Here is an 11,406-nt window from a genome sequence, read left to right as displayed (position 1 = left end):
ACCCAGTCAAGGCCTTACCACTAGAGCTCCTCCCATTGACCCCACTGAAAGTGATATAAGAAATTCAGCCACCTATAAACCTTTTTAAAAGATCTACAGTCATGTCCAGATATATCGGTACTCTTCCATATTTGTCAGAAAATGCACCAGTTATTCTAGATATCTGTTGCAGTAACAAATGCTCTTAATCTGCACTGAACTCCAAAAGTGGACTGGACACACCTATTGGCACCTTTTCAAAATTGAAAGAAAAGGATTTAAATTGTATTTAAATTGTGTGATGTTTCTTTAATTTGTATTTGTGTCAAGTAGCAGGTGCTGGCAGTATAGAAATCACACGTTCAGTCCTCCTAAATGTTGAAGCACATCATTGTACCATTTATAGAAAACTAAATGAGACATTCAAAGTAAAAAACACAGATGGAGGATGTTTTTAATTGATCTGCTGCTTCTGGCACCGGATGCCTTGATTGTCTGCATGGCATTACAAAACCTGAAGACTACCAAAGAATTTTGAGGTCATGGATCTTCCACAAAGACCTACTGTGATCTAGTCCTGTAATCCATTTTCTTGCAACATTCATCAGCAAAGTGATAAAAACATAAAAATGGAATAAAAACAAACAATCAGTGGATGTAGTTATGAAAAGCAATTTCAACATGTATTTTAATGTTTGTTCCAAATGTACAGGCATTTCGCAAAAAAATATCCTCAGCTAGTTAGTATAGGCTACAATCCAAAAGATACCTCTAAGCTTATGTAGAGCACTAATTAATGAGATTGAAACTGTGGTTTCGAGATCATAGTAGTACATAGTCAGATGATTATTATCTCTCACATATACCATATGTATTCCATTTGCTTCATTCTCTTAGTATATTATATCCAGACTAACATACTAATAGGCTTAACTTCCGGGTGGACTTTTACTGCTCTGTGTGAAAGGGACCACAAATCAGTTACTCCCCTTCGCTCGAAGTGGAACAAACTAGCTACTCCTCCGGTCCTAAGTGTAGGCATTATATGTTTTCCCTATGCTGGCCACAGTGAATTATTGTTCAAGTGACCTCGAAGTTGCATACCAACTCGTTTGGGTATGTCCAGATGTGAGGAGCTTCTAAAAATCATATTTGAGCTTCCTTCCTCTTCATTATTATGCACATATGTTAATGCCCTTTTGTTTATTAATATCACAATTAGGTGTAACCAATGCATTATAACTTCTTTGTCTTCTGTGAACCAATGGAAGGTGACAACACCCCCGTGGGGAGGTATATAACCTTTTTTAACTTGGTCAACCTTCGGAGATCTCTGGGTATTTGCCAGGAGCTTCTCCCCGGCCGAAAGCTTTTCAATAAATATATTACTTTGGAGCATTAATTGTGACTCTGTGATTTTAATAAGATTTCTGCTTATTTAGAAAATTTCCACCACAACACTCAACACATTGATGTTGACACAATGTATAAAATGCATAATTTTTTTTTCTGTAATGATTCAATACCATTTCTTTGCAACGTAGAGTTATTGTAATGTTATACTACATTCATACCAAAGAACATTTTCAGAATTTCAAGTATTTACTTTATGATATAACCACGGGGCAGGCTCATTCCTTTTACCATCTAGATTGAAACTGATTTAGTTTTGGCTGCTGTAGCAAATTAATATTGTCATGTTATTTAACTGATAAGTTATATAGAGTACAGAACAGTCTCTCTGCAGTCTACACAGACAACAGGAAACCCAGTTCAGTCAGTTTTATTATGGGACACAGTAAATTAGCTAAAGACAGTTTATCAACATTTTATAGTACACATTGAATCCAGATATAACAGCACTGATAAATTCCTTCATAAAATCCTCCAAAAAATAAAGCCAATGCCTTCAAACATGTAGTATTTTATCTTATAGATAGTTATTACAAGCTAAATTGACCATAACTGATAACATTCATTATATACACAACCTATTGATGTATATGTAGGTGCTATTGAGTACATATACTATTATGACAATTAGCAGAATATTAAACTTCACAAACTTATTATTTATATTATAAACTAATTATGGGTTATTACACATTTTTTCACCTAAGATCTAACTGGTCATGACATGGATTTCCATTAAGAAAAATCAAGCAAAAACATTTAACTAATGCAACATGCAAACAATCATTTCAATTAATAATGTTTTTAGTTATGAGTATTTTATTCTGTTCACATCAACATCCTATCAACCCATCAACTATCCTATTAAGTATAGCGTCTTACAAAGTCACTTAACTAAGCTGAATATTTACTACATGTAAATGCAGGACTAACAATATTATTTAGTCTCAGTTTATTTGGGTAATACACTTTTGCCCTTCTCTAGATTATCTACATATGTTCACACTGTCTTGTAAAAAATATCTGCTTACTTACTATTCCATATTAAATTAACTTAATTATTATTATTTAATGCAATTAACATGCATTTTATTGGAAGGTAAAATATTAATGACAGAATTCATTAATATTTGAAATCAACATTTGTAATCAATTTAGTCAATTTTATTAGTAAATATTTGGTTTTGTATTGAATTTGTGCTTTTATATCAAACCTAAATTATTAAAAAATATTTTTGTTTACACATAATATATAATAGCTATATACACATAATATATAAAAGCTACCTCTGGTTCCAAATAGTTGAACTTCACAAAGAATGGCTTCACAACTACAAAACAGTTTCAGATGCTGACCCTACATTTTCTCCAAAGGGACACAGTCTACTTCAAACTTCTCCCGAATACGGAAAATATTAAATATAAAAAAGCAGTAGATGTATGACTTACTATTTGACTTTCTATTTTTAAAGGAATCTATTACATGACCTGTCAGGTGGTAGATGCCCCTCAGTGATAGTGAATCTAACACACCCAGCAACAGCAGACAGCAGGAGTACAACAGTGCTCCTCTTCTGCATCTCTTCTGGTGTTGTGTGAAAATAATGGCTGCCTTTCTTCATCATCATATTCTGCAAAAGATGAAAATATGTATCACTCCATAACTAAATAATTTAAAAGGTAATCCCAGAACTTGTCTGTATACAGGAAATGTTTGTGAAATTCATTAATAGGGTGGTAGAGTGAGGATTATGATGATGCTGAGAAGTGAAGTGAGGTAGTTTTATAGCATGTGAGACTTACCCCTCCTGGTTATGGCTGGTGCCGAAAACATCTGAAACGTATAAAACATTTTTACTATAACAGAATAATGTATCCATTAACAAAGGTGGGAAATGCAATAACATAAAATGATCAGTACATTTTTGATAAAGGTAACAGACTGCTGTCAGGCCTTTAACTGAAAAATCTGTTACATTTTTCTCTGTATTCTCCATTCAAATGATAATAGCCGATATTGAGGACAGCTTTACCAGTATTATTATCATTATTTATATGCCAGTAACAACTGACTTTTCAGAGCTGTAGCATCAACAGAGCTCTAACTTTTAATATCTGATAAGTCCTTACAAAGTGCTAAAGTGCTAAGTGTAAAATCTCCAGTAGTTTGCTATCTTGATCCTCATTTGACATTGCCATGGCAATTTATGTACCTCTTGCCTGTCCCTCAAGCCCCACAAAGGGGCCACCTGCTAGAGCTTGTATTGTGGTAATTATGGCCATCAGCTCACAAGATTACTGCCAAATACAATAAAGAGAAGAAAATTCTGCTTTTTTATAATGTCCCCTAAAGCCTGTTTTCTGTAAAAGTATAGAAAATGTATAGCATCAAACCTAATTTAAAGCATCATTATAGCAAAATTATAGCATCAAACATGTAAAACACATGTTTTTAGATGCCCCTCAGTGATAGTCAATCTAACACACCCCGCAACAGCAGACGTCACAGCAAGATGAAGTATTAGAGTAATCCTCTTCTGCATCTCTTCTGGTGTTGTGTGAATGTAATGGCTGTCTTTCATCATCATCATCATCATCATCATCATATTCTGCAAAAGATGTGTATCACTTACAACTTGTCTGATGTATCTAAGAAATGTTTGTGACATTCATGAATAGGGTGGTAGAGCGTGCAAGTGAGGATTATGATGATGCTGAGAATGTGATACTTACCCCTCCTGGTAATGGCTGATGCTGAAAACATCTGAAAAGAAAAAAAATTACACTTTAATAAGATTACATCAAGAGTACATTTTTGATAAAGGTAACAGACAGTTGATCATTTCTGTAGCTTCCATTCAACTCGGTTTCCACAACAGTCCAATGTTTTGGTTGGACTAATGATATTAGCTGTAATACCTTAAAATAGAATGATTTTTATCCCACCTTTAGAGGTGGATTGAATCTGGACTGAGGTGTTGAGGAAACACTTTGTACAGAAATGACTAAAAACAAATAACAAAATAAAATATCTTATTTAAATAAGTTGGCAAAACATATCACATAATTTGTTGGTTATAGCTGTAGTTATTAATGTGGACTGAGATTGACCACAGATTAGGTGTAGTGCAGTAAAACTAATCCATAAAAAAAAAAAATCTCGATTTACCAGTTAATCTACGTCCTCTCCCTGACTTAATGACCAAAATAACAAGATCACTGATACAAGCAGCTAAAATTAGGTTTCTGAACTGGGTGACTGGGCTTGCTTTGTGTAATAGGGTGAGGCTGCTACAGCAGAAAAGTTACAGCAAAAGGAAGTGTTTTGTAAACTATTTTAAAGATGAATAACTCATTCAAAAACAGATCATTTCTGCAGTACAATAACACTGAGAAGAACACCCTCATATCATGACACATAGTAAATGAAATACCTGAGATCCTAAGTGACTTGTGACTTTGGCAATTGCACGATCATTGTTACTGCATTTCAATAGTTGCCGGTCCTCATGGAACAGACAGTCCACTGTAAATGTATTAGCTCTGTTTACACATCTGCTGCTGTCTGGTACGATGCTTTCTGGGTCAAATGTATGATATAGCACCACCAGAACAACAGGCTTGTTGGCTGAAAATTATATATATATATATTTGAGAATTAGTACATTTATCTAGCATCTATTGATTCAATCAACTTTGCATAATAACAACATCAACATACTCTATTTACATTGCAAGGCCTTTACAGAGCTTTAAACGTTAAACACCTTTTTATCATTACTTTTGAAGATATCTCTATAGACTCAGTTACCTGCGTACTGGTCCAGTATCATCAGTGCTGCTTCAATGTCAGTTCCAGCTCGGGAAACAACAGGACAGAAAGCCAGGATGACATCACACTCCTTCACTGTCAACACCTCCTGCATCCTTGGTCTGTGTTCGCACAGACGTCTGACAAAGTCCACATGAGCATTTTTTGTCTCCCCACTCAAAATGATCTTATACTTCAGTGGCTCTGTAAGGAAAGGTAGGGCATTCTTTTTCTGAAAAATCCCTTCCTCTTAACCTCTAAATCATGACTGGAGAGAAAAGCTCACTCATCAAAAACATATATTAGCTTGTGGCTATTGACTTATACAAAAATGTGCTATGGTGAATGTATTCAGGCACTTCTCATATTTCCTATATCAAAAAATGTGTTGTATTGAGACCTCACCATATTGTTTCAACCTGAATTCTGACATTTGTGAATGGCTCCAGCACTAGAAATGATTCGAATGTGGCATGTTTTGAATTGTTGTCCAGTTTACTATAAAATATCTTCATCCATATTACTCAACATTATTTTTGATCTGATCTGATAATTCAAGAATTATTCCACAAATACAATGAAATGAATATCTTCTGGATCAAGGAAGGAGAAAAATAACTGGACCACACAAGTGTCAGCTTTAAAAAATGGTTTTATGTAATACTACAAAGGTAAGCGTTCTGGTGTGTTCTGTGCATTTCTCAGGTGTTTTTCCTGGTGCTAAACACCATAAATAACTGGTGCTTAATGGCTGTTTTGGCTGGAAATTGAATAAATGAAGGGTGGCCTTTGACGTTGACTTTTGCTAGCTATTGAAACATACACCCACTGAGTACTAATAGGACTGTGATGTGATTGCGTCATGCAATTCCTGCAGAAGTGTTTTACTGGACTCAGATCTCAGATATATATATATATATATATATATATATATATATATATATATATATATATATATATATATATATATATATATATATAATTATTTTTCTTCTTTGATATTTTTTTTCCATCAGACCAGGCTATGTTTTTGTTTTTCAATTTTGGTGAACCTCTCTCATGAAAAAGGTGTTTCCATACACAAACCTGCTGCTCATTGGATGTTTTTTACCACACCATTCTGGAGACCACAATGCCTCAAAAATTCCAGGAGATCAGCAGCTCTAGAAATACTCAAACCAGCCTGTCAAGAACCAGCAATTACTACAGCTTTTCCCCCGTCCTTAAGGTTTGGGTGGATATTACCTGAAGCTGCTGGTCCATTTAATGCACTGCACTGCTGTCACATGGTTGGCTGATTAGATGAATAGGTTAATGAGTGGTTGTACAGGTGTATTTTAGTTTACTCACCAATTCGCTGCATAATCCTGACTGATGGCTTTCCCTCTTATACACTGCTGTGTGGCAGTAGTCAGTGCTGTGTATCAGAAACAGACAATAATATAGGATCATAAAGCTCAGTTACTTCTAAAATACAGCTCAAAAATCATACACTTACACGATCCAACCGCTCATACCGACATAACGTAAAGCTTTGTAGTGCTGGAGAGACTCAGAACTGCTTTGCGACATTAGATTAGACACTATCAAATACCAATCCCTGCAGGTACCACAAATGCATGTAGATTAGACACTGGTAGGAAAGGACTATGGCATGTCAGCACCGGCACGTCAACAACTTTTTTGGAGCAGGTTGAACAGGTTTTCCAGGAGAGTTTTTGGAATGTGTCTTTCCTATTTGGAGACTTCTTTGTTTTATATAATAACTCATGTGATCAAAAATCAGAGCTGAACCATTATTGTTAGATCTAGGCTTACAGTTCAGACCATAAATGTCAAAGCTCACCCATACAATAATGCTAATTGTTGTTAGCCCTACTATGGGAATCTAGTACTATGTTGGCACAAAACTAATGACAATGCACATTTTATGTCTATATTAACAAACATTCAAAGCATGTGAAACTTTGTGAATGAGTGAATCTTTCAGTAACGGGTCCTGACACAGAGCTGCCACCACTGTTTTCTACTGTTCTTCCCACTTACTTAACACTGTGTGTTTAATACAAAGTCTAGAAATTCATGTAAACAAGGTTTGTAAAGAAGACTAGAAAATACTAGAAAACAGACAACAGCACAAACAAATCGGCTCCTTTTATAATTAAAAGGCAGCAGCTGCTTACTTACCAGAATAAACACTTGTTTTTTAGATCCCCAGACCTCATGTATGTATGTATCACTCACACTTTTACTTTCATTTCTCTTGTGAAGCATCATCTGTGGGCTGGCCCTGCTGCTGTGTAGAATCCACTGGGGCATGGATTCTATGTGATCTCTGAAGGTGCCCTGTGGTATCAGGCACAATGATGTTATGTACTGTATGTATTGAGAAACTGTGAAAAACAAGAAAAGCCTTACTTGTAAAAGTGAAACTGTATAAAGCTGTGTGAAAACAGAAGCCATTTTAAGCTGCACAGTTGTTGCAGTAACCACAAACAATGTGCTGTTTTCTTCAGCCACCCATTTCACTGTTTTTTTGCCCTGTGGCATTGCGAGATTCTGATGTTACTGCCAAATTGAGTTGTTCGTTTCCAGGCACAAATTTGATTTTACATAGTCCACATATTTGAGGCCATTCAAAAAGCTTAATGCTAGTCTGCCTTAGCTATTCCACGACCATATTTAATGTGTGTTTGTGCTCACTGTCCTGTTGGAACACTCAGTTGTGTCCAGGTTTCAACCATCTAGCTGATGGTAGAAGGTTACAGTCATATAACCTAAGCAGTGCTCTTCATTACTCCATCCACAATGTACCAGTTCCAAAACAACTCCAGAGAAGGTTACTACCCCCTTTTGCTTGGACAAAACTGTCTTTGCTAGATTGCCAAGAACAGACAGAGTTTAAATAGTTTTTGAAGATTGTGACTGTGATTACTAAAGAATGAGTGAAGTCTAGATACACACTGACTATGATAGTATTTTTCCTTGAATCACTGATTTTTTTATAGAACAAAGAATAATATTCACACTGCATCTTTAATGCACTGTTAAAAGAATAAGATCCTTGAGGAACTACATGAGGTCCTTCAGTTTTAAATTGTGGAGAAACCTCTTAAGGTGCTTCAAAAAAAGGTTTTTAGAAACTCCGGTGCCAACTAGTTCTATAAACACAGCCAGTAAATCTTGTGTGAGGTATTGCTGAGTGTTTGCAGCCCAGGTTTTGTAGAGTGTACTAAATACAGACTCTAGGCATTTAGGCAAAGAGTCAAGTGTTCACAGAACAATGTGTTTCATATCTTTTAAAAGTAAAAAAATACTTAATGTCACTTTCACTTTCTTTCTTTCTCTGCAAAGCATCCTACTGCCCTTTATAACAGTCATAAAAAGTATTTTAGAGAAACTTGTTGGGTCAAAATTGATCACACTGGTCACTAAAAGCTCTTTCACAGAGGTATACTATACAACATGATTCAAAGCAGGTTGCCTGAAGCCTGAATCTAGTCTCTACATTTCTGCTGTTTTTCACTTTTTCAGTGAATGTAAATCTGGCAGGTTTATATGGGGTGTTTGAAATGTTCATGATGACCAACAGAACTTCTCCAAAATAATTTGGAATATTGTATTTTACACTGACATCAATTGAAAGTTAAGACAGTGCTTTAATTCTCCACTACAGATGGATAGATTTTTGCATTACTACGACTGTATGTAGGTTGGGGGGTTATGATGGGGGAAGAAGTACATTGATAGCAAATTAAGAAAATGAATTGACAAATGCATTGTATTTAAATAGTTACATACATTTTACAACTGCAAATAGTAGCAGTGGAAAATGTTTTTACATTTAAAACATTTGTAAATGTAGTATGTTTACATACTACCTCAAAAGCATTATCTCTTGTGGCCAGCCCCTTGGCAGAGGCAGTGAGGCTCAGAGACAACACAAACAGAGGGCTCAAGTGACTGACCAATCCTTACCCTCCACCACACCCAAACAAAAACTCCAGAAAACATCATATCTGTAGTAGGGGCTCTAATAGTCTCCACACACATGCACCATGTCCTTTTAATCTCTGGCAGCTCAGTCCTTAGTCCTCATTCCCTCCTTGTCCACCCTCCCCATGTAGGACTGAGCAGGCCCTTTTATGCCGTTCACTTGGGCTCTTTAGACTGAATGGCCACAGGTGAACAGCATCAGGGCGATGCAGGGTGGTCCCACTCCCTCACCACTACACTATAAAAAAGGGCAATTAAATTTGTTATGGTGTGGGCCTCTGCTCTGATTCCGTGCAAACACCAGTTATTGCAAATGCCAGTTATTACAACAAAAAAAGGTTTTTGCATGCATATTTATTGATTTTATATATATATATATATATATAATATCTGAACAATTTAACTTGATGGCTTGGGTACACAAAGGGCATGGACAACTTAGAGTATAACACATCCTCTTACCTTTTCTCACAATAAAATAAGTAATTACCCCATTGATTTCTAATTAATTTATGTGCTTTTAAACATCTGATCACAGCTTTAATTTAAGCAGTTGGTCCATATCATCATCATATCATGTGATGTATCATAGCTGTCTAACTTAGCTACCCAGATCCTACAGGGAAATTCTTGGGGGGCATATTTGGGGATTTTGTTTGGTAGTATTACAGTATTAGTATAATGGTAGTATTAACACCCTTGAAGCCCAACAATACAATACATCAACAATTATATACAAATTAAGAATAATATCTAAAGGCTTGGTCTGTGGAACAGTAGCTAGACACCACTGAAACAAACTAATACAACAGACAGAAGTGTATACTCTACTATGTGTGTGAAGGATAAGGAGGTGAGGTTCAGGAAGCCACCAAAGATGTATAGCCCTGCTTTTAAACCTAATGCAATGATATTTTAACAATCAATCTATTAATGTTAATCAGTATCAGTATAATTTTAAATTGACATCACAATCAGGCCTTCTGGTCAATCTTCAAGTTATCTTCAAGAGTTTTAATGATGTCCTCCTGCTTGTTCACACTCCATGTCCACATATTCCTCTTCTTTCCCCTTTAGACACAGATAGCAAGACAGCTGTGACAACTCGGACATACAGCACAGTTCATCTTCATCAAGAAATCAGTAATGTCTATGTGAAGAGTAAAGGACACTGTAATCTGACAAACAGCAAACACCTTAGCTTTCAGCCAGTGTGAAATCCTACTGACAGGGTATTCCAGCAAACCAAAGTCTTTATGGAAGAGACAGTTCACTCTGATGCCTGCTATTGTTCTCTCTTGGTCAGTCATCTCATGAAGCACCACTATAACTGCAGGTTTGGTGGCTGAAGAGAGAGATAAGAAATATGTGCTCAACTCTTAGCTTTAGAATTGTTCTGTTCATCTTCATTCAACCAATATTTACCTCCAGCTCTTTGTAGCTCCATCTCAATATCCACTGATGTTTCAACAGTACAGAAAGCCAGGATGACATCACACTCTTCCACTGAGGACATCTCCTGCAAACCTGGTACTTCTTCTTGGAGTGTTTTCAGAAGTTGCGCATGGTATTCTTGTGCATCTTCATTGATAATACAGACATATTTAATGCTACTGAAGCCATGCTCATTCGGTGTCTGTCCAGGACCTGAAAAAAAAAAAAAAACAGTGCTCTAGGAAACATGATGGAGATAACTCCTCCTGGGATCTTTATTTTCATAAGTGATCTTACACAGTTTTTTATTTACACCCTTTTATCTTAAGTGAACAGCCTAATACTACTTCACAGCAGTGAAAAAGGCAGAAATGAATGACAAAGTATACTGAAACACCTTAACCATATTAATGTATTTAAGACTTTTCTAAGAAGTCAGAATAATATAGTCTGTTTGTTATTCTGTTATTATTTTAAAATTGAAAATTGGACTGTTTACTGTTTACATTTTTATATTCAACAATCCAGAACTATTATCGCCAATATTTCAAACCTATGTAGATCCACAGACCATAGCAAAGTAGAATTGCGTTATGCATCTGTCTGCATGTCTATGTTTGAACATTGAATCAATACTTTTGAATGTTAGTATATACTGATGCATGGAAGCTGGTAGATGTGTGCTGAATGACTGGTGTGCTCGCTTATTTATACATGCAGCAAGATTAATGATAACACTGACACAGCAATTGTTTTCACACTTAATGTTTTTA

At 35.8% G+C, this 11,406-nt stretch overlaps 2 protein-coding genes across 6 annotated transcripts in view; both read right to left on the bottom strand.

The window, feature by feature from the left end:
• Nucleotides 1-5: 5 nt before the first annotated feature.
• Nucleotides 6-8,129, bottom strand: LOC140550450 (uncharacterized). 2 transcript variants are annotated; one of them, XM_072674332.1, is made up of 9 exons: nucleotides 7,391-8,129; nucleotides 6,554-6,620; nucleotides 5,204-5,407; nucleotides 4,827-5,020; nucleotides 4,126-4,156; nucleotides 3,880-4,001; nucleotides 3,196-3,226; nucleotides 2,926-3,023; nucleotides 6-44 (listed from the first exon to the last, which is right to left on the bottom strand). In XM_072674332.1, exons 2-9 carry the CDS (start codon nucleotides 6,564-6,566, stop codon nucleotides 21-23), a joined length of 717 nt encoding a protein of 238 aa, XP_072530433.1. In that variant the 5' UTR covers nucleotides 6,567-6,620; nucleotides 7,391-8,129; the 3' UTR covers nucleotides 6-20. The 2 variants fall into 2 exon arrangements, with proteins under 2 accessions (XP_072530433.1, XP_072530434.1); XM_072674333.1 differs by having other exon boundaries at nucleotides 4,827-4,918.
• Nucleotides 8,130-9,534: 1,405 nt separating this feature from the next.
• The window catches only part of LOC140550403 (uncharacterized), a 29,288-nt gene continuing 27,416 nt past the window's right edge, over nucleotides 9,535-11,406 (bottom strand). For all 4 annotated transcript variants that reach the window (XM_072674328.1, XM_072674329.1, XM_072674330.1 and 1 more), the window contains 3 exons: nucleotides 10,625-10,846; nucleotides 10,396-10,544; nucleotides 9,535-10,270 (listed from right to left, as the gene is read on the bottom strand). In XM_072674328.1, the coding sequence (XP_072530429.1) occupies nucleotides 10,214-10,270; nucleotides 10,396-10,544; nucleotides 10,625-10,846 (428 nt within the window). In that variant the 3' untranslated portion in view covers nucleotides 9,535-10,213. The remainder of the gene's footprint in view (nucleotides 10,271-10,395; nucleotides 10,545-10,624; nucleotides 10,847-11,406) is intronic.

This window comes from Salminus brasiliensis, chromosome 1 (genome assembly GCF_030463535.1).
Source record: "Salminus brasiliensis chromosome 1, fSalBra1.hap2, whole genome shotgun sequence".
Classification (NCBI taxonomy): domain Eukaryota; kingdom Metazoa; phylum Chordata; class Actinopteri; order Characiformes; family Bryconidae; genus Salminus; species Salminus brasiliensis.
The sequence above is the reverse complement of the archived record's forward strand: the minus strand, read 5'-3'. Positions and strand labels throughout refer to the sequence as shown.

Excerpts from the sequence above, each read along its gene's own strand:
- LOC140550450 (XM_072674332.1), bottom strand. Across the intron at positions 5,021-5,203 it reads GATACTGGACCAGTACGCAG|CCAACAAGCCTGTTGTTCTG; the intron begins GTAACTGAGTCT and ends TATAATTTTCAG. Across the intron at positions 4,002-4,125 it reads ATCAGCCATTACCAGGAGGG|AATATGATGATGATGATGAT; the intron begins GTAAGTATCACA and ends CATCTTTTGCAG.